General features: G+C 42.7%; 1 protein-coding gene across 2 annotated transcripts in view; it reads left to right on the top strand.

Moving 5' to 3' along the window:
* The window catches only part of LOC117521138 (RING finger protein 212B-like), a 50,526-nt gene that overhangs the window by 13,474 nt on the left and 17,362 nt on the right, over nucleotides 1-19,690 (top strand). The window contains exons 3-13 of one of the 2 annotated variants that reach the window (XM_034182471.1): nucleotides 11,078-11,130; nucleotides 14,771-14,845; nucleotides 15,776-15,882; nucleotides 15,961-16,063; nucleotides 16,168-16,196; nucleotides 16,298-16,329; nucleotides 18,266-18,290; nucleotides 18,416-18,488; nucleotides 18,577-18,628; nucleotides 18,733-18,763; nucleotides 18,851-18,927. In XM_034182471.1, the coding sequence (XP_034038362.1) occupies nucleotides 11,078-11,130; nucleotides 14,771-14,845; nucleotides 15,776-15,882; nucleotides 15,961-16,063; nucleotides 16,168-16,196; nucleotides 16,298-16,329; nucleotides 18,266-18,290; nucleotides 18,416-18,488; nucleotides 18,577-18,628; nucleotides 18,733-18,763; nucleotides 18,851-18,926 (656 nt within the window). In that variant the 3' untranslated portion in view covers nucleotide 18,927. Of the gene's footprint in view, nucleotides 1-11,077; nucleotides 11,131-14,770; nucleotides 14,846-15,775; nucleotides 15,883-15,960; nucleotides 16,064-16,167; nucleotides 16,197-16,297; nucleotides 16,330-18,265; nucleotides 18,291-18,415; nucleotides 18,489-18,576; nucleotides 18,629-18,732; nucleotides 18,764-18,850; nucleotides 19,183-19,690 lie in introns of those variants that run through there. The other variant, XM_034182472.1, reaches the window with a different exon arrangement.

The following is a 19,690-nucleotide window of genomic DNA, read 5'->3' as shown; positions in this document are numbered from 1 at the left end:
TATCCAAATGGAGATTCGTGGGGACTCAGTCTACAACGAGGCCGCTTTGAACAGCTCATATAACGACGCGGGCGATGTGACGGGCTTCCAAAATCTGCTAGAATGATTGATACAATCGAATTCCAACGTTTTATCCGACGAGTCTCTGGAATTAGTGGTCCATGTCATCCGCAACCAGAACAGCGCGGGGAAGCGCAGAATAGATGACCTCCTCCATCACGAGGTTCTGAGGAAAAAATCCAAATGCCTTAATATCGTGTATAATTCTGACAACAGTTTATGTTTCGCGATAAACCTCGTTCAATTATTGAATCCTCATCTGACTACGCACGAGGCAGAGCAGCGCGGGCTGGCGTTACAAATTAGCGTCGGATTAACGGCTGCTATGCCAGTATCTTTAGAGCAGGTGGGAAAATTTGAAAACGTTCTGGGTTGTAAAATTGTGGTGTTTTTCAGAGCTGAAGGGGAGAGAAAGCTGACAAAATTCCAAACAGGAATACCGGCGCAGCAGAAAACTCTTTTCGTTTTTCTGTTTAATAATCATTTTTACGGAATCACCGATTTAAAGAGATTTTTGGGAGTGAGATATGTATGTGAGTTTTGCTTTGAGGGGTACAATAACCCCGCCTCCCATAATTGTACGTCATATTGTAAAATTTGTGAATCCACGCAGTGTTACGAGAAAAATAACCCGGTATTCTGCAGCGAATGTCGCTCGCCCGCCTGTTACAGCCTGCATAAACAGCCGAGGTATCGTCCTTCCGCCGGTAAGTTCGTTAATGTGTGTGATAACAGAAAAAAATGCCCTCGATGTAAACGCGAGTATTACATAGCATTTTCTAAAAACAGCGCTCCGCACGTGTGTAAGCAGAAGAGGTGTCATATATGCAGCGAGGGTCACCTCTGCTATATGACGCCGGTCAAAGCTGAAGAGACGCATTCAGAGAAATACGTTTTTTATGACTTTGAAACGTATGTCGATAATAACGGGGAACACGTGCCGTTTTACGTCAGCGCTGTAACAAAGACAGGTGATTTTTGATGCGCGTGGGGGACAGACTGCGTAGCCCGCTTCTTTAAACATTTTAGAATGAGAAAATTCAAAGAATACGTGTTCATCGCTCACCACTCAAAAGGTTTTGACGGCTATCTGCTTCTAAAGTATTTAGTCCAGCAGGGCGTAACCCCCGCTGTGATTATGACCGGGAGTAAACTATTACTCATGACAGACGCTGCCTTTAAACAGAAATATATAGATTCGTTATCTTTCCTTACAATGCGCTTATCTCAGATGCCTAAAACCCTGGGAATCCAGCTGAAAGACGAAATCGTCCGCAAAGGTTACTTTCCGCACCTGTTCAGTTCAGAAAAAAATCTGAACTATGTCGGGCCGTACCCTGACTCTGCGGCTTACGGGGTCGCAAATACGTCAGAGGGAGAAAGTGAGGAATTTAACGCGTGGTACGTGAGCAAAAAAAACGCAATTTTCGATTTTAAAGCCGAGGCCGTTATGTATTGTGATAACGATACAAAAATCCTGGCTGCAGCCTACTCCAAATTTATCGCTGAATTCATCGCTGAAACACGCGTGGATCCTTTTACCTGCGTTACAATCGCCTCGGCGTGTATGAAAGTCTTCCAAACTAACTTTCTCGCTCCAAAAACGCTGGCGATCCCCTCCGCCGACAATTATAGAACAAAGCATAAAAAATATTCGGACGTGGCCGTGCAGTGGTTAAACATTGGCAAAACATTGCCATCGATCACGCTCTAAACAGGGGCGAGAAAAAAATAGGAGGTTATTATGTTGATGGGTATGCTCAGATTGACGGGCGGGTAAAAGTGTGGGAGTTTCTCGGGTGTTTTTACCGCGGGTGTGCAACGTGTTTTACACAGCATGAAATAAACCCTCTCACAAACACTTCATTTGGAGAGCTCCACGCAGTGTGTCAGAAAAAAATAGCCTTTCTGCGGGCTATGCCGGGCATCACCCTCAGCGTAATTTGGGAACATCAGTGGCTTGAAATGGGGCTGAGGGATGAGAGCATTCGCCGCTTCCTCAGCCGCAGGGGGTTACCGCTGCCCCTCGAACCTCGCAACGCTTTATACGACGGTCGGACTTGCGCGTCCCGTCTGAGGTACACGGCTAAGCTAGATGAGAGGGTCTATTACGTCGATGTGACCTCGCTGTATCCTTACGTTAACGTAAATTTCACATATCCCACTGGGCATCCAGAAATTATCGAGAGAAATTTCCGAGACCCCAGGACTTATTTCGGGCTCATCAAAGCCGTCGTGTATCCCCCCGGGGGCTAAAATTCCCCGTCCTCCCACATAGAACTCCTCAAGGTAAACTGGTGTTTACTCTCTGTCGCACCTGCGCCGATGAAAATAATCAAGCGGGAGCGTGCACACACAGTCAGCAGCAGAGAGCTCTGTCTGGGACTTGGACGACCCCGGAATTCCACAAAGCTCTGGATACAGGCTACGTTGTAGCTAAGATTTTTGAAGTCTGGCATTTTGAGGAAAAAAGTGATAAAATCTTTGAGGGGTACATAAACACCTTCTTAAAACACAAGCAGGAAGCCTCCGGTTTCCCTCCCGAATTTGATAAAGACCCCGAGAGCAGAGAAAAATATATCACGGACTGGCTGAATCAGAAGATTTGTTTAGACCCAGAAAAAATCAGTCACAATCCGGCAAAACGACAGATGGCTAACATCTGCCTCAACTCCTTCTGGGGGAAATTCGCTCAGAGGTCAAATCTAACGCAGACCGCGCTCGTTAAAAACGCTGACGATCTGTTCGGGTATCTGTTTTCTGAAGAGTACGAGGTCACATATCTAACATTCCTCAGCAGTCAGGTGGCTATGGTTCAATGGAGGTACGGCCCGCGGTACGTCAGCCGACCGGGTAAAGCCGTCAATATTTTCATCGCAGCGTTTACAACGGCGTAAGCGCGTTTGACCTTGTACAGTTTTATGGAGGCTGTGGCAAATCCTGACAAGATTCTGTATTATGATACCGATAGCCTGATTTACGTTTGTAGGCGGGGTGAAACCCCGCTGCCTACCGGTAATTATCTGGGGCAGCTCACCGATGAGTTGAACGGCGACGTCATCACAGAGTTTGCAGCAGCGGGGCCTAAAAGTTACGCATATAAAACCGTACGAGGTAAAACGGTCATGCGTGAAGTGGATCACTCAAACGCACGAGAGCTGTCAGAAAATAAACTTTGACAGCGTCAAAGATCTGGTCGAGGGTTATATAAAAGACCCCGCCCTCGCTGCATCTATCAAAACACCGCAGCAGGGAATTAAACATCATAAAAGCAGTTTCAGTTTGACAAACGTGTCATTTCAAAAATCCTTCAGGGTGGTGTATGACAAGCGGCGTCTTTTAAAGGACGGGGAAACCGAACAGTTCGGATTTTGAAACATGTCTCACTCGGGAAATACGGTGGAGTTTGACCCCAGACTTCAGCCCCCATTCTCCTGTCTAATCGTTGGACCGAGTGGTTCGGGAAAGACTGTGTTTGTGAAAACATTGCTGGAAAATTGTAGCCATGCTATGAGATATGTGCCTGACAACATTGTATGGCTGTATACGTCTGAACAACCTCTGTATTCTGGACTGAAGAATAAAAATATTAAATTTGTAAGAGGACTCCCTGACTCATTTCTGGACAACAGCCTTTTCCCTGAAGGTCAGAGCCATCTGGTTATTTTGGACGATCTCATCTTTCAAGCAACGGTTCATCCTGAAGTTGTAAGAATTTTCACCCAGTACAGACATCACTGGAATATGAGCGTCATCATGATCACACAGAACGTGTTTCATAAAGGGAAATACAGTCGAACCATCAGTTTGAATTGTAATTATATGGTGCTGTTTAAAAACCCCAGAGACAAGTTACAGATGAACATTCTGGCTCAGCAAATGTTTCCCGGCAGAAAATTTTTTTTGGAGGCTCTTGATGATGCTACAAGCGTACCTTACGGGTATTTATTACTGGATTGCATGCAGGAGTGTCCAGTTCAGACTGAGATCGGGATTACTCCCGCAATAGTGGCCCACGGTTTATTTACAGAAAGATAAACGGATATGAGCTCTCTTAAAAAGGAACACCCCTGCTCTTAAAGCGCTAATCAGAGCCGGGGCGAGGGAGCGTCACTACAGCCTGCAGGCCGGAGCTTCTGAAAACTTTATCCGAGATCGCTTTGAATATATTAAAGGGGAATATCGCCTTGAGCGACTCTCAATTCCATGCCTTGAAAAAAGAAAAAGAGTTTTACGTCTTCTGGCCGATAGAAAAACCAGTTACAAAAGGAAGCGGTGAGCGCTGATTCAGACGGGCGGCTTTCTCCTGCCTCTGCTCGCCGCGGCCCTGCCCGTTATAACGAGTCTAATACTGCCCAGAGGATAATGGCGTTCAAAGCGGCGCAAAAATGTTTTTACTGACTCCTCAACAGATGTTTCAACTCGGACATTCCGTTCCGCCGAGCGGAAATAACATCAGACAAACGGCGGAAAATGATTTAGACTCGCGAATGCGGGCGGTGCTGAAGGAACGTACTCACTCCCCTTATGAAAAAATTAAAAAGTATGAGGCTCTGCTGCAGCGCTATTTAACCCTGATCAAACGGGTAACTCGAATCACCCCCCGCAAGAGACTCGCGTCGCTAAGCAACCTGAGGAGGAGGGGGTGGAGGAGGAGGAGCTGGATGAGACTGACAGAGGTCCTGAAGAATATCCCCTCCAGAGAGCATAGAAACGCTGAATATATTATGAGGAAATTGTCGATGGGTGATACACGCTGGAGTCCGTCGGGGGAATTTATTTGCAAGGGGAAAGTCGTGAGGGGGTCTCACGCCATAGATCTTATGAAACATGTCGGATCCTCGTTCAAGAAATCGAGCCCCCCTACAGGTTGGGTGAAGTTCCTCAATATTTTACAGGAGGGGAACATTCCGGTGGCGTGCGTATCAAACCTGCAAGCCCGCAACCAGTTTCAGAAGCTTAAAAAAGGACGGAGCAGCTCACCGGATGAAACCCTTCTTTTAACCCTTCTTAGAATTCATCATAGTACAGAAACAGCATTAGTGAAGGTTACAAATGATCTTCTTATGGCCTCAGACAGTGGACTCATCTCTGTGCTTGTTCTGTTAGACCTCAGTGCTGCTTTTGATACTGTTGACCATAAAATTTTATTACAGAGATTAGAGCATTGCCATAGGTATTAAAGGCACTGCGCTGCAGTGGTTTGAATCATATTTATCTAATAGATTACAATTTGTTCATGTAAATGGGGAATCTTCTTCACAGACTAAGGTTAATTATGGAGTTCCACAAGGTTCTGTGCTAGGACCAATTTTATTCACTTTATACATGCTTCCCTTAGGCAGTATTATTAGACGGCATTGCTTAAATTTTCATTGTTACGCAGATGATACCCAGCTTTATCTATCCATGAAGCCAGAGGACACACACCAATTAGCTAAACTGCAGGATTGTCTTACAGACATAAAGACATGGATGACCTCTAATTTCCTGCTTTTAAACTCAGATAAAACTAAAGTTATTGTACTGGCCCCACAAATCTTAGAAACATGGTGTCTAACCAGATCCTTACTCTGGATGGCATTACCCTGACCTCTAGTAATACTGTGAGAAATCTTGGAGTCATTTTTGATCAGGATACGTCATTCAAAGCGCATATTAAACAAATATGTAGGACTGCTTTTTTGCATTTACGCAATATCTCTAAAATTAGAAAGGTCTTGTCTCAGAGTGATGCTGAAAAACTAATTCATGCATTTATTTCCTCTAGGCTGGACTATTGTAATTCATTATTATCAGGTTGTCCTAAAAGTTCCCTGAAAAGCCTTCAGTTAATTCAAAATTCTGCAGCTAGAGTACTAACGGGGATTACAAGGAGAGAGCATATCTCACCCATATTGGCCTCTCTTCATTGGCTTCCTGTTAATTCTAGAATAGAATTTAAAATTCTTCTTCTTACTTATAAGGTTTTGAATAATCAGGTCCCATCTTATCTTAGGGACCTCATAGTACCATATCACCCCAATAGAGCGCTTCGCTCTCAGACTGCAGGCTTACTTGTAGTTCCTAGGGTTTGTAAGAGTAGAATGGGAGGCAGAGCCTTCAGCTTTCAGGCTCCTCTCCTGTGGAACCAGCTCCCAATTCGGATCAGGGAGACAGACACCCTCTCTACTTTTAAGATTAGGCTTAAAACTTTCCTTTTTGCTAAAGCTTATAGTTAGGGCTGGATCAGGTGACCCTGAACCATCCCTTAGTTATACTGCTATAGACTTAGACTGCTGGGGGGTTCCCATGATGCACTGAGTGTTTCTTTCTCTTTTTGCTCTGTATGCACCACTCTGCATTTAATCATTAGTGATTGATCTCTGCTCCCCTCCACAGCATGTCTTTTTCCTGGTTCTCTCCCTCAGCCCCAACCAGTCCCAGCAGAAGACTGCCCCTCCTTGAGCCTGGTTCTGTTGGAGGTTTCTTCCTGTTAAAAGGGAGTTTTTCCTTCCCACTGTCGCCAAGTGCTTGCTCACAGGGGGTCGTTTTGACCGTTGGGGTTTTTACGTAATTATTGTATGGCCTTGCCTTACAATATAAAGCGCCTTGGGGCAACTGTTTGTTGTGATTTGGCGCTATATAAATAAAATTGATTGATTGATTGATATTGTTACTAATAAAACACCGACTGAAACTCATCTCCGGCCTTCATCACTTTTATTCAGCATATGGTTTAAAAACAACTTTCAGCACTTCTCTACTTAATAACAACGATGCAAAAAACGAAAAACATTAAAGGTATGATCGGGGGTGCGTTTTCTACACATCCAGAACATTTTTCACAAAAAAACATAAAAAAATCAAAGGTCAACGCTTCTTTCTACGCTTAATAACGGGGGTTTAATGCGTGCAAACACGATAAAACTTTAAAGGTATGATCGGGAGGCCGCTCTCACACGTCCATCCTGTTTTCAGGCGAAAAAACACACATAAAAAAATCAAAGGTCAACGCTTTCTATGCTTAATAACGGGGGTTTAAAGCGTGCAAACGCGATAAAACTTTAAAGGTATGATCGGGAGAGCATTTTCTACACATCCGAAGCATTTTTTCACAAAAAAAATCAAAGGTCAACGCTTCTTTCTACACTTCCGGACTTGCGGCCTCCGTGACAGCGGGAAGAGAGCCCATGCCTCCCGGGCTAGAAAGCGAGTGAGAAGGATGGATCTCGCCCCAGACCAGTTCGAGCTGAACTCCCCACGGGGTCTCGTACCCGCCGCGGGTCCGTGAAGCCTTCTGGCGCCGATCCTGGTTCACGACCGGCTCGGCGGATCTCGTCCAGGCCTGCCCCGGGGATGGCAGGTCTCTTCCACAGGCGAGTGCGCAGTCACAAGTGATGTCATCGGCCGGTGCGATGGGGGAGGTTGAGGAGCTCATGCTGGTCCGTCGTCCGATGCTTAAATGAGATATGGTCCGCTGGTTTTTTTATAGAAATCCCTGTGCATGCGGGGGAGGAGCTACGGCAGAGTTTTTTTTTTTTTTTTTTAAGTAAAAAGGTGCCAAGTTTTTTCGGACTTCGATCACATCCCTCCAGGCCAGACACCTTGTAAAAAGGCCCGTAATCCTCTCGTTGCAGGTGTTGAACAACTCGTCCCAGCTCTCAGCCGCGGCTGTGACGGATCTGACGTGGCCGCTGGCACTAACTCTCTCCAATTTAATTTCACCCTCAGAGTCAGCGTCAGGAGGTCCCCGCTGAAATATCACCCTATAGCGCGGCCCCTGGGGGCTGAGCCAGGTGAGTTGGAAGTGAGTTTTCCTCTTTTCCGGCGTCCGATCTCCTGGAGGCTCAGGGTTGACCGTGTCACGAATCATCGACCCTGCAGCCGCAGAGAACACTCCCCAGTCGGCGGAAGTAAGCACCACCTGCGGGGTTCCTCGAGTGGCAGTCTCACCCTCAGCCAGAGTGAAGAAACTTACTTGGGCAAAATACGGATCGAACGTGTAAGTTAAACATTCGGGCCCCTCCAGGCCGTACACCAAATCTTCCTCCAGTATCGGCTGACTCAAGCGGCTGACGTACATCCTCGCTTTTTTGGAGCGAGTGACCCTCTGTCGTCTTGGTGATGTTCACGGCGTCTCACAGATGTAACGGAGGATCGGAGTTCGTCTCGCCATGGTGAATGCTGTATGTCACTCTGTCATCGAAAAGGGGATTTTTAAACCCTGTCTTCGGCCCGCGGGGCTTAATTCAACGCCTCGGATGAATAAAAACACCATCTGGCGTGACTGAGAAGAAACTTTGTTTTTTCCGCCTTCATCACCTCGGGCGGCATCTCCGATCAGCGGGTGTCCCGCAGCCCCTGATCGACCGGGTAATATCTTAAAAGAAACTGCATCTATCGTGACTAAGAATAAGCTTTGTTTTTCCGTCTTCAAACAAGCCCAGCGAACGACCCCGTCATCAGGAAATCGGATGTAATAAAACATTCAAGCTTCAACCAAAGATTCAAGCTTCTCTACTATGTTATAAAAGACCATCCGGCGTGACACCCCCGCTGCGCAGGTCACACACACACACACACACACAGAGCTCCGAAACACACACACACACGCACACACACCCCAGACAGACACACACGCACACAGCTAGCGTCTGCAGCAGGTATTACAGCCGTGGGGTCATGTTTCCGTGAGGTGCTCTATGCGTGGGTATTTGACCGTCTTGCTGCAAAGACTTACAGCCGTTACAGCCGAGAGACGGTTATTTTTAACCCTTCTTTAATTTAAGAATTAAAAAACAGAAAAGGAGACGCATTAATTTAAGAATTAAAAAATATTAAAGGGGTATTAAAATATTCGTGTTTAATCACTAAATTGAAGAAAACCTCCCATAATTGTGCAAAAGATACGGGTATTTTTTAATCCTTCTTTAATTGAGGCATTAAAAACCATAAAAGGACGTGCTTTAATTTAAGAATTAAAAAATATTAAAGGGGTATTAAATATTAGACACTGATTTATGTTTAATTATTTCAGAATTAGTTAATTCTTTAATACATTAAAAAAGATCTAGGTATTTTTTTAATCGTTCTTTAATTCATGAAATAAAATGACATTAAAATATTAATCCCGGGTGGGAGGGGAGGTAGGGCTTGGAGGCGGAGCTTGGGGTTGGGTTAGGGGAGGTGCTAGGGGCGGGGTTAGGGGTGGAGCTTGGGGCGGGGTTATGGGAGGATCCAAGGGCGGGGCTTAGGGGCGGGACATAGTGACGTAGTCAATTCTGATTGGCTGTGACGTCATAAGGGGGTGGGGTTATGGGCGGGGGTTAGTGACGTAGTCGATTCTGATTGGCTGACAGGGCCATAAATCAGTTTTTGACATAAGGTCGCTCAGTTTACTCTCTGGCATGTTTCTCTTACTATGGTGTTGGGCCTATATATCGCATACCAGGTATCATGAATCAGTTTGGATATGTCAAAATACTTGAAGAGGTCATGTTGCCTTATGCTGAAGAGGACATGCCCTTGAAATGGGTGTTTCAACAAGACAATGACCCCAAGCACACTCGTAGACGAGCAAAATCTTGGTTCCAAACCAACAAAATTAATACCTCGCAGATGTGAAGAAATAAAAAAAAACTGTGGTTATACAACTAAATACTAGTTTAGTGATTCACAGGATTGCTAAAAAAGCAGTTTGAACATAATAGTTTTGCGTTTGTAGCGTCAACAGCAAATGCTACTATTATTGTGAACACCCCCTTTTCTACTTTTTTTTTTACTAATAGCCCAATTTCATAGCCTTAAGAGTGTGCCTATCATGAATGCTTGGTCTTGTTGGATTTGTGAGAATCTACTGAATCTACTGGTACCTTGTTTCCCATGTAACAGTAAGAAATATACTCAAAACCTGGATTAATCTTTTTAGTCACATAGCACTACTATTATTTTGAACACTACTGTAGATCATCTGTTGTTTTTTTTGTTGTTGTTTGTTTGTTTGTTTTTTGCACATCTTAAATGAAAGTGTTAGACATTTTAAATAAAGCCACAGTTTCTTAAATGCACTATGTCATCTATAAAGCCACATATCTTACACATATATGGGTGTATCATAACTTATTTTATATTTGTGGTGTTAGTAAGAAAGGTGAACAAGTCTAGGTCATAGGCTCTGCCAATAAAACAGATGTCCGTATGCGCCACCTGACATCTTCAATAGGGCAGCGCAATCTCATTTGAACCCTGCGTGATATCGCAGGATTTGACCACTTATGGGGAGAGCCGCTCCCGTTGCGCAATATATACACAGCCTAACTTCCCATGGGAAAATGATGCACTGTTTTATTTTCGTTTGCAATCACCGAAGCAGTCGCGAAAAGTGGAGGTTTATTTTGGTTCCCAGTAGGGAAGGGAAGACAAGGCGATTGTGAGAGGTCATTTTGGTAAGTGTTAGCCTGCACAGCTAACCAGAGTAGCTGTGTTCTCCCGCATGCACAATCGCCTCGACACATTTGAGCTCCGGATCATAAACATCCCGCAACAAATGTCCACTTTCCACCGCATCGTCACATTTTCTTTGCATTTTCACTTTGTTTGTGTGTAATTTGCCCAAAAACTCAAGAGAAAATGCCACGTTTCTGTCCCCAGAAGTACAGAAATTACATCATATGCGTCATATTTTACCCTTTTAGCACCCGCCCTCAAATGAGACTGTGTTGCCCAATTCTGTTTGCTGACGCTGCTACACATTGCAGGCTGAAATCCGCCAAACTGGCAGTTTTTGTGATGTCAGCAAAGGAGGGCAGTGACATGGTTATACAGACATGACCTATGTTAGTAGCAAACTGGTCAGAGGTAGGATGTGTGTGAGGGAGGGGTGCATTCTCCTGATCCTCCAAACAAAACAAAAATATATTTTCTGTTTCTGGCTGCAGATATGTAGTACTGCCCATACTGGCCTTTAGAAGTTGACACAAACTGATTGAATGCTTTGGCGTAATTAGAGCTGTTGCTATATTGTTTTTCTCCACAGAGCATTGCAGCATATGTGGGGCGAGCTGTAACTATCTGCCCATCACAGATGAGGTGAGTCAGTAACATACACTTACATCCACATATATATTCTGGACATTAAGGGGTTTCTTGTTGTGCATTTTTGCCTGTGTTTGCTGTGTAGGATATTCAAGTTTTTATCAAATAATGGACATGAACTCATGGTATAGAATGTCTTTTATAAAGAGGTAGTGCATCCCTTGAATTAGTGAGCGATAAAGTGTCTGTATATGAACAACTATATTGCAATTCATTTTTATTAATTTATTTAGTTGTTCATCATTTGGTCTGTTTTTAGTCACTCTTTAAATGGTTAATTGTGCAAGAAACATTTTTCCATAGTCACGTGATTTACACACACTGATGTCATGCGTTGCTGTTACACAAATATGAGTTTGAGCAACAACAGGAAGCTCTGCCCCAAGATTCGTACAGCCGTAACGGAGATGGTGACACATGTCAACATGGTGAAAATCCATTAAGAAACGGCACTGATATTGGTGAACTGTGCGTATGTGACTGCTATCAGTGTTCCTATGGCAAACCTGTCCTCTCAAAGTGGAATACATTTCACTTTTCATTATGCAGTAGACGGTAAACAGGACGTTCCATTGTGTTCAGTGACGACTACGGAAAATTCCCCCACTACTTGCAGAGAGTATGTTTTCAAAAGAAAAAAAAATTTAAAACTTTTTCTGTAGCTGCAGTGACAAAAACAGTCCAAATAAGCATATTACTGTATACAGCATGCAGTATGTTGTTTCTGCATGCCACATACAGTGAGGAAGAAGTGGTGAGTCACTACACTTTTGTGCATCCTTCATTAGAGAAATGGGGTTTTAAGAAGAGCCTAATTCAGCAACAGCTGACATGTACACTTGGAAGCTTAAGGACACGTGACCGCTTGTGTCTTGGATCTGAGCACATCATCACATCACTGCTGGAAATATACCTGTACCCTTGACACCCTGTAGTTTTAGCTAACAAAGGATATAAAAATATTGATAGATTTTTCAGGCTGGACATTTTCACAAATTCCTTGATTTTTAAAGTTGGATATCATGGGCAAATTATTCTCTTAAACAAATAGTTAAAAAATTTTTTAACTACCTCAGTCATCAATACATTAGCAACTGCTAATGAGTGCTGTACTCATCTTTAGCGGTTGCATCATAAGAGAAAAATGTCATGTTATAAAAAAATTGTTAGGAAATATGTATCAACAGGAGATCATACACAGTTACGGAAAGTTACGTACTTTCGTCTCTGCAAAGCACCACACTGCAGAAGAAATGAAACAATGAAGACTTATATTATATATTGAAGGCTTATAAATGTAGACTTTCATATTTTAGTCAGTGTTCAATAAAATACTGCATTAAGCATTTAGGAATTACAGGCATTTTTATAAACATTCTATTTTTAGAGGTAATTTGACAAACTAACATGATTCACTAGGCTTCTAGGGTTGGGATTAAAGAAAGTATGCATAGTCCAGCTTTTGCTTTTCCAAAATTTCAGCTACCATTTGCCAGAAGGCACATGGGAGACTCAAGCTAGATCTAATTTGTTTTTGTCTTTTAAACCCTTCACTGTCTTGCACTTGGTTTTTGAAAACTTCTTGATTCAGACTGATCTAAATGAAGACATATACGTAAGATATAAGAAGATAATAAGGAACTTAGAAATGTTTATGTACTCAGCCACATGGGGTGTGCAGCCAGTACATTCTGAGTGCCGGTCCCAAGCTCGGATAAATGAGGAGGGTTGCGTCAGGATGGGCATCCGTCGTAAAACAAGCCAACCCAACTATGCAGACTCATAATCGAATTCCCATACCGGATCGGTCGCGGCCTGGGTTAACAATGTCCGCCACCGGTGCTATTGCCCAACAGGGTTCCGGTGGAAATTGGGCTACTGCTGGGCGAAGACGAAGAAGAGGAGGAAAACGTTGCCACAAACAGCGGGAGAAGAAGAAAACTAGAAGGGTGGAAATGAGAGTGGGGACTTTGAATGTTGGTAGTATGACTGGTAAAGGGAGAGAGCTGGCTGATATGTGAGTGAGAGGATGCCTGAGGAGTGGAGATGAAGTGTGCTGGTTCCTATTTTCAAGAACAAGGGTGATGTGCAGAGCTGCAGTAACTACAGAGGCATAAAGCTGATCAGCCACAGCATGAAGTTATGGGAGAGTAGTAGAAGCTAGGCTTAGAAAACAGGTGAAGATCTGTGAGCAGCAATATGGTTTCATGCTGAGAAAGAGCACTACAGATGCAATGTTTGCTCTGAGAATACTGTTGGAAAAGTACAGAGAAGGACAGAAAGAGTTACATTGTGTGTTTGTGGACTTAGAAAAAGCTTATGATAGGGTGCCAAGAGAAGAGTTGTGGCATTGTATGAGGAAGTCTGGAGTGGCAGAGAAGTATGTTAGGGTAGTGCAGGACATGTACAAGAATAGTGTGACAGCGGTGAGATGCGCAGTCGAAATGACAGACTCATTCAAGGTGGAGGTGGGATTACACCAAGGATCAGCTCTGAGTCCTTTCTTGTTTGCAGTGGTGATGGACAGGTTGACAGATGAGATCAGACAGGAGTCCCTATGGACTATGATGTTTGCAGATGACATTGTGATCTGTAGTGAGAGTAGAGAGCAAGTTGAGTCTAGTCTGGAGAAGTGGAGATATGCTTTGGAGAGAAGGGGAATGAAAGTCAGTAGAAGCAAGACTGAGTACATGTGTGTGAATGAGAGGGAGCCCAGTGGAATAGTACAGTTTCAAGGAGTAGAAGTGGTGAAAGTAGATGAGTTTAAATATTTGGGGGTCAACTGTTCAAAGTAATGGAGAGTGTGGTAGAGAGGTGAAGAAGAGAGTGCAGGCAGGGTGGAGTGGGTGGAGAAAGGTGGCAGGAGTGATTTGTGACCGAAGAATATCAGCAAGAGTGAAGGGGAAAGTTTACAAAACAGTAGTGAGACCAGCTATGTTGTATGGTTTAGAGACAGTGGCACTAACAAAAGGACAGGAGGCAGAGCTGGAGGTGGCAGAGCTGAAGATGTTGAGATTCTCTTTGGGAGTGACAAGAATGGACAAGAGTAGGAATGAACATATCAGAGGGACAGCTCAGGTGGGACGGTTTGGAGACAAAGTCAGAGAGGCGAGATTGAGATGGTTTGGACATGTGCAGAGGAGGGACCCAGGGTATATAGGGAGAAGGATGCTGAGGATGGAGCCACCAGGCAGGAGGAGAAGAGGGAGACCAAAGAGGAGGTTCATGGATGTGCTGAGAGAGGACATGCAGGTGGTTGGTGTGACAGAGGAAGATACAGAGGACAGGGTGAGATGGAAACGATTGATCTGCTGTGGCGACCCCTAACGGGAACAGCCGAAAGACAAAGAAGAAGAAATGTTTATGTATCCATCCCCTGACTTGTCTAAAGAATACTGTCTGTAAACATAATTTGTTTTTAAAAACAATCTAAATAAATAAAACTTATGTTTGGTTTGTCCAGTTACTTATGGCCTTTGAAATGGAGGAACTGTGTATACAAGTTGCTGTAGTTTCTGAAAGGTTAACGCAATAGTTTTCAAACTCCCTTGAATTAGAGCTGAAAGTTGACACTTGTCAAAGACGACATGTACAGTCATAATAACCTTGTTACCTGCACAAATTTCTGTTGTAGATGAAACAACAAGAAAAGGTGTTTTTCAAGGATCCGGTGAAGCTCATTCAGTGTAGCGTCGAGCACATCTCACAGGTTTGTGTCTTCTATGCAGCGTTCACCTCATTGCCCTCAATTTTAGCAGCTCATCATCAGAACAATCAATTCACTCAGTTCATCAATCATTGGGGAAGATGTTAATTGGTGGAATACCGCGACTCTGACAAGAAAAATAGCATCACTTTAGCATGTCCGTGTCATAAGGTCATTTGAGAAGGTGTTAAGCCCCAAAACGTGAATCAGCTGCAAATCGTGAATTATCCGCAAACCATTATTTTATTTCTGGTGCGGGGGTCACAACAACTGGCGAGGTACAGAGGTGATCTGAGCAGCTCTCGTTTCTGGTGTCAGGCGCCTGGCCCTGCTGGTTGTGTCCCACTCCAGGGAGAGTGTCATGTGAGGACTGTGATTGGGACGGTCCACCTGTCAGATGGTAACGAAGGCATCAAACTCAAACTTTGTTCCCATTTGAAAGGTGGACCGTCACAGTCAAAGTCCTCACCTGACACTGTCCCTGGAGCGGGACACACCCAGCAGGGCTGGGTGCTGGACACCAAAAGCGAGAGCTGTTTGGATCACCTCCCCACCTCACCAGCTGTTGTGACCCCCGCAACAAAAATAAATCAGTTAAAAAAAAAAAATCATTTTTGCAGTGATAGGGTTTACGATCAAGACTTGCTGCAGTAAGTGATCCGTAAACTAAAATCCATAAACTAAACTGAAAAAATATATATATATATACAGTATATATATATATATTTATTATGAATGATATTCACATTTTGCGAGACCCACGTTCACATTTTGGGAGATATTTTTTCAGTATTCACATTTTGCAATTAACGGTTTGTGATTAATTCACGATTTGCAGCTGATTCATGTGTTGGGGTTAACAGAAGGTTGCAGATTCCAAACTCACTTGTTTTCATCAAAGGAACTTTGAACAGAGGCTTTCACACTCCACAGATTGCACTTTTTCAGAGGATGCAGAAGGAGAAAGTTATAGCACACTTCACACGTAAATCTGCTGAACTGGAAAGGCATCTTAAGGAAGTCAAAGAGCAGAGCTACAGGTAAGTTTAGTGTGTAATGCACAGATGTGCCTGTGTAAATATTACACAAACTACAACTCCCTCGTCTGCTACCACAAGGCAACTGACGGAGCTAAAAAGAGAGAACAGCGAATTAAAAAAGCAAGTTTTAGAGTTGAAAAGAGAGAACGCTGAATTGAAGAAACCACTTTCTCAGAGGAGGGTAAGCGCTCCAAGAGTCTGATGGAAATGTAAAGTTTCTTATTCCTAATCGCTCATGTTCCAATAATATAAATAAAACCTACATATTGTGATTGATTGCTGCAGGTGTCACCAGGACAGTTTCAGATAGATGGGTAATGCCATACTCTACCCATCATGTTTCATAACAGATTTTTCAGTATTTTTTTTAAACTGAAGCACTAACTTATTTTCTTTCTTCTGGTATATATTATAGGATATCACGTCCTGTGGCCGTCACTTCCCCAGGTAAGCCCAAAGACATACAGTAGTGTTCAGAATAATAGTAGTGCTATGTGACTAAAAAGATTAATCCAGGTTTTGAGTATATTTCTTATTGTTACATGGGAAACAAGGTACCAGTATATTCAGTAGATTCTCACAAATCCAACAAGACCATGCACACTCTTAAGGCTATGAAATTGGGCTATTAGTAAAAAAAAAGTAGAAAAGGGGGTGTTCACAATAATAGTAGCATCTGCTGTTGACGCTACAAACTCAAAACTATTATGTTCAAACTGCTTTTTTAGCAATCCTGTGAATCACTAAACTAGTATTTAGTTGTATAACCACAGTTTTTTTTATGATTTCTTCACATCTGTGAGGCATTAATTTTGTTGGTTTGGAACCAAGATTTTGCTCGTTTACTAGTGTGCTTGGGGTCATTGTCTTGTTGAAACACCCATTTCAAGGGCATGTCCTCTTCAGCATAAGGCAACATGACCTCTTCAAGTATTTTGACATATCCAAACTGATCCATGATACCTGGTATGCGATATACCTTGTATAGGCCAAACACCATAGTAGGATAAACATGCCCATATCATGATGCTTGCACCACCATGCTTCACTGTGAACTGTAGCTTGAATTCAGAGTTTGGGGGTCGTCTCACAAACTGTCTGCGACCCTTGGACCCAACAACAACAATTTCACTCTCATCAGTCCACAAAATATTCCTCCATTTCTCTTTAGGCCAGTTGCTGTATTCTTTGGCAAATTGTAACCTCTTCTGCACGTCTTTTATTTAACAGAGGGACTTTGCGGGGGATTCTTGCAAATAAATTAGCTTCACACAGGCGTCTTCTAACTGTCAAAGCACTTACAGGTAACGCCAGACTGTCTTTGATCATCCTGGAACTGATCAGTGGGTGAGCCTTTGACATTCTGGTTATTCTTCTATCCATTTTGATGGTTGTTTTCCGTTTTCTTCCACACGTCTGTTTTTGTTTTTTTGTCCATTTTAAAGCATTGGAGATCATTGTAGATGAACAGCCTATAATTTTTTGCACCTGCTTATAAGTTTCCCCCTCTCCAATCAACTTTTTTATTCATACTACGCTGTTCTTCTGAACAATGTCTTGAACGTTCCATTTTCCTCAGGCTTTCAAAGAGAAAAGCATGTTCAACAGGTGCTGGCTTCATCCTTACATAGGGGACACCTGATTCACACCTCTTTGTTCCACAAAATTGACGAACTCACTGACTGAATGCCACACTACTATTATTGTGAACGCCCCCTTTTCTACTTTTTTTTTACTAATAGCCCAATTTCATAGCCTTAAGAGTGTGCATATCATGAATGCTTGGTCTTGTTGGATTTGTGAGAATCTACTGGTACCTTGTTTCCCATGTAACAATAAGAAATATACTCAAAACCTGGATTAATCTTTTTAGTCACATAACACTACTATTATTCTGAACACTACTATACATCAGAAAGCTCAAATTCACCTCATCTTGACCAATCACAGGTCACTCACACTATACATAAAGTGGTCAAAGAGAAACTAGTATCACTATCAGAACCCAACACATCAAACAGTACAGATCATGACAATGATGCCCCAAGACTGTGTCCCTGTACACACACACACACGCACATAGCTGAAGCAGCAGACTCACAGTCAGCTTCTTATGACCTATGCCTCTATTCCAAACTAAAGTCCTACCTGTATTACTGCTGTTGAAAGGCACCCATCAGAACATCAGTTGGTCAAGTCCACTGACATTAGGATGGGCCATGTTGAAAAGTTGTGCAAGAACAAACTAGCCCTTGTTTCTTAGCAAAGGCTGACAACTTTCCCTATCTTTGTGTAACTTTTGGCAGGCCAGTTCATATCTTTGGGTTCAATTTTTTTGAACCTATGGACTAACTCGTACCATCTCCTTTGTTTTCATGACCAGTTACCCCTCGTTCAAGGAATATGAGGTATTGAAATACCACGTTTTAGTGGATATTCACTATTTATATCACTGTGCATGTATGCTTTCACACACATCTTCAGTACATTAAACTTCAGCGCTTCTCTTACCTTTGTAACATGCTGTTTTAAGTATCAGTCACATGGGGTCAGCTGAGTCCCACGGGTGGGTCCGAGAAAGAGGTCGCAGTCTCTCTTCGCTCACTGTAAGCCTAATTTTATTTGTTCTATGCAGTCATCAGGTTTCAACTCGTTTGACAAAATAAAACAAAGCATATTGTCCTGCATTAACAGACTCCTGGATCAACTACCTCCACTGCTAGTCACAGTTCTCTTCATGAACACAGTAAGTGTAGTTGCCAAAAAAAAAAAAAAATTTTGTAGGCATCATCCTAGAAATGGAACACTGTACTTTCCATTCTGAATTCAAATGTTTTATGATTTACGCAGGAACACCGACATCCTTTAACACTCCTACATGGTAAGAAATGCCTATGAAAGCACTGCATCATGCCTTGTACATTTTCTTCACTAGTTTAATTGCTGGAGCTGTTTGTGTAATCCTCAGCATACTGCGTCAGACCCCTAATGTCTTCCAGTTCCAGTTGAATGGATTGCCACTACAATCACCCAGACATTTATGAAGTGACCACATACCTGAGGATCCTCTTGTTACAGTTTAGGGGTTAGTAGGAGGAAGGAACACATCTTTGGGAGATATATATACATATATATATATATACATATGTATGTTTTGGGGGGCAGAAGCAGTTAGTATAAATGTTTGAATATCTTGCAGAATGTATTGAGTAATTTAGTTTTGTCTATGTTGTAATGTTTTGAGGAATTAAAACTGTTAATGAAGTTTGTATAATTTGTAGTTCTTAATTACACCAACAACGTAACGCTGTGGCATTACGTGTCTATTAACATATTTAAAATAAATAATTCAAACATTTGATCCAATTTTGTGGGCCCACTCTAGAAAGGTAAACATTAACTGTTGGTATATATCTGAATAAAGGATTTGAGACACAAAGTTATCTTGATTATTTCAACAGTGTAAGATTTACAACATTTTGGAGCCTTGTTTAAGTTCTAGCAGTACAATTTTAGAAAGTTTATTTCAGAAGCAGGTGTGATAATCACAGCACTTCTTTTTGATTGGGGGAGCGGGGGTCAATAATTTGCTCTAAAAATCTTTAATATCAGAATAAAATTGACTCGTACTACTAAACCATTGCTTACACTTTCTTAAAACAGCTTTACAGTGACCATTTTTCAAATAAAACCAAGCACGATCAAATTAGTGCCACTTTTAAACGGTAAATCCTCAGCTGAAAACATGCGCTTATTAGCCTTTACTGAACATGATAGTTTGCCATTTTGTGAGTAGAATGACAAAATA

The sequence above is a fragment of the Thalassophryne amazonica genome, chromosome 12, assembly GCF_902500255.1.
Source record: "Thalassophryne amazonica chromosome 12, fThaAma1.1, whole genome shotgun sequence".
Lineage (NCBI taxonomy): Eukaryota > Metazoa > Chordata > Actinopteri > Batrachoidiformes > Batrachoididae > Thalassophryne > Thalassophryne amazonica.
The sequence above is the reverse complement of the archived record's forward strand: the minus strand, read 5'-3'. Positions and strand labels throughout refer to the sequence as shown.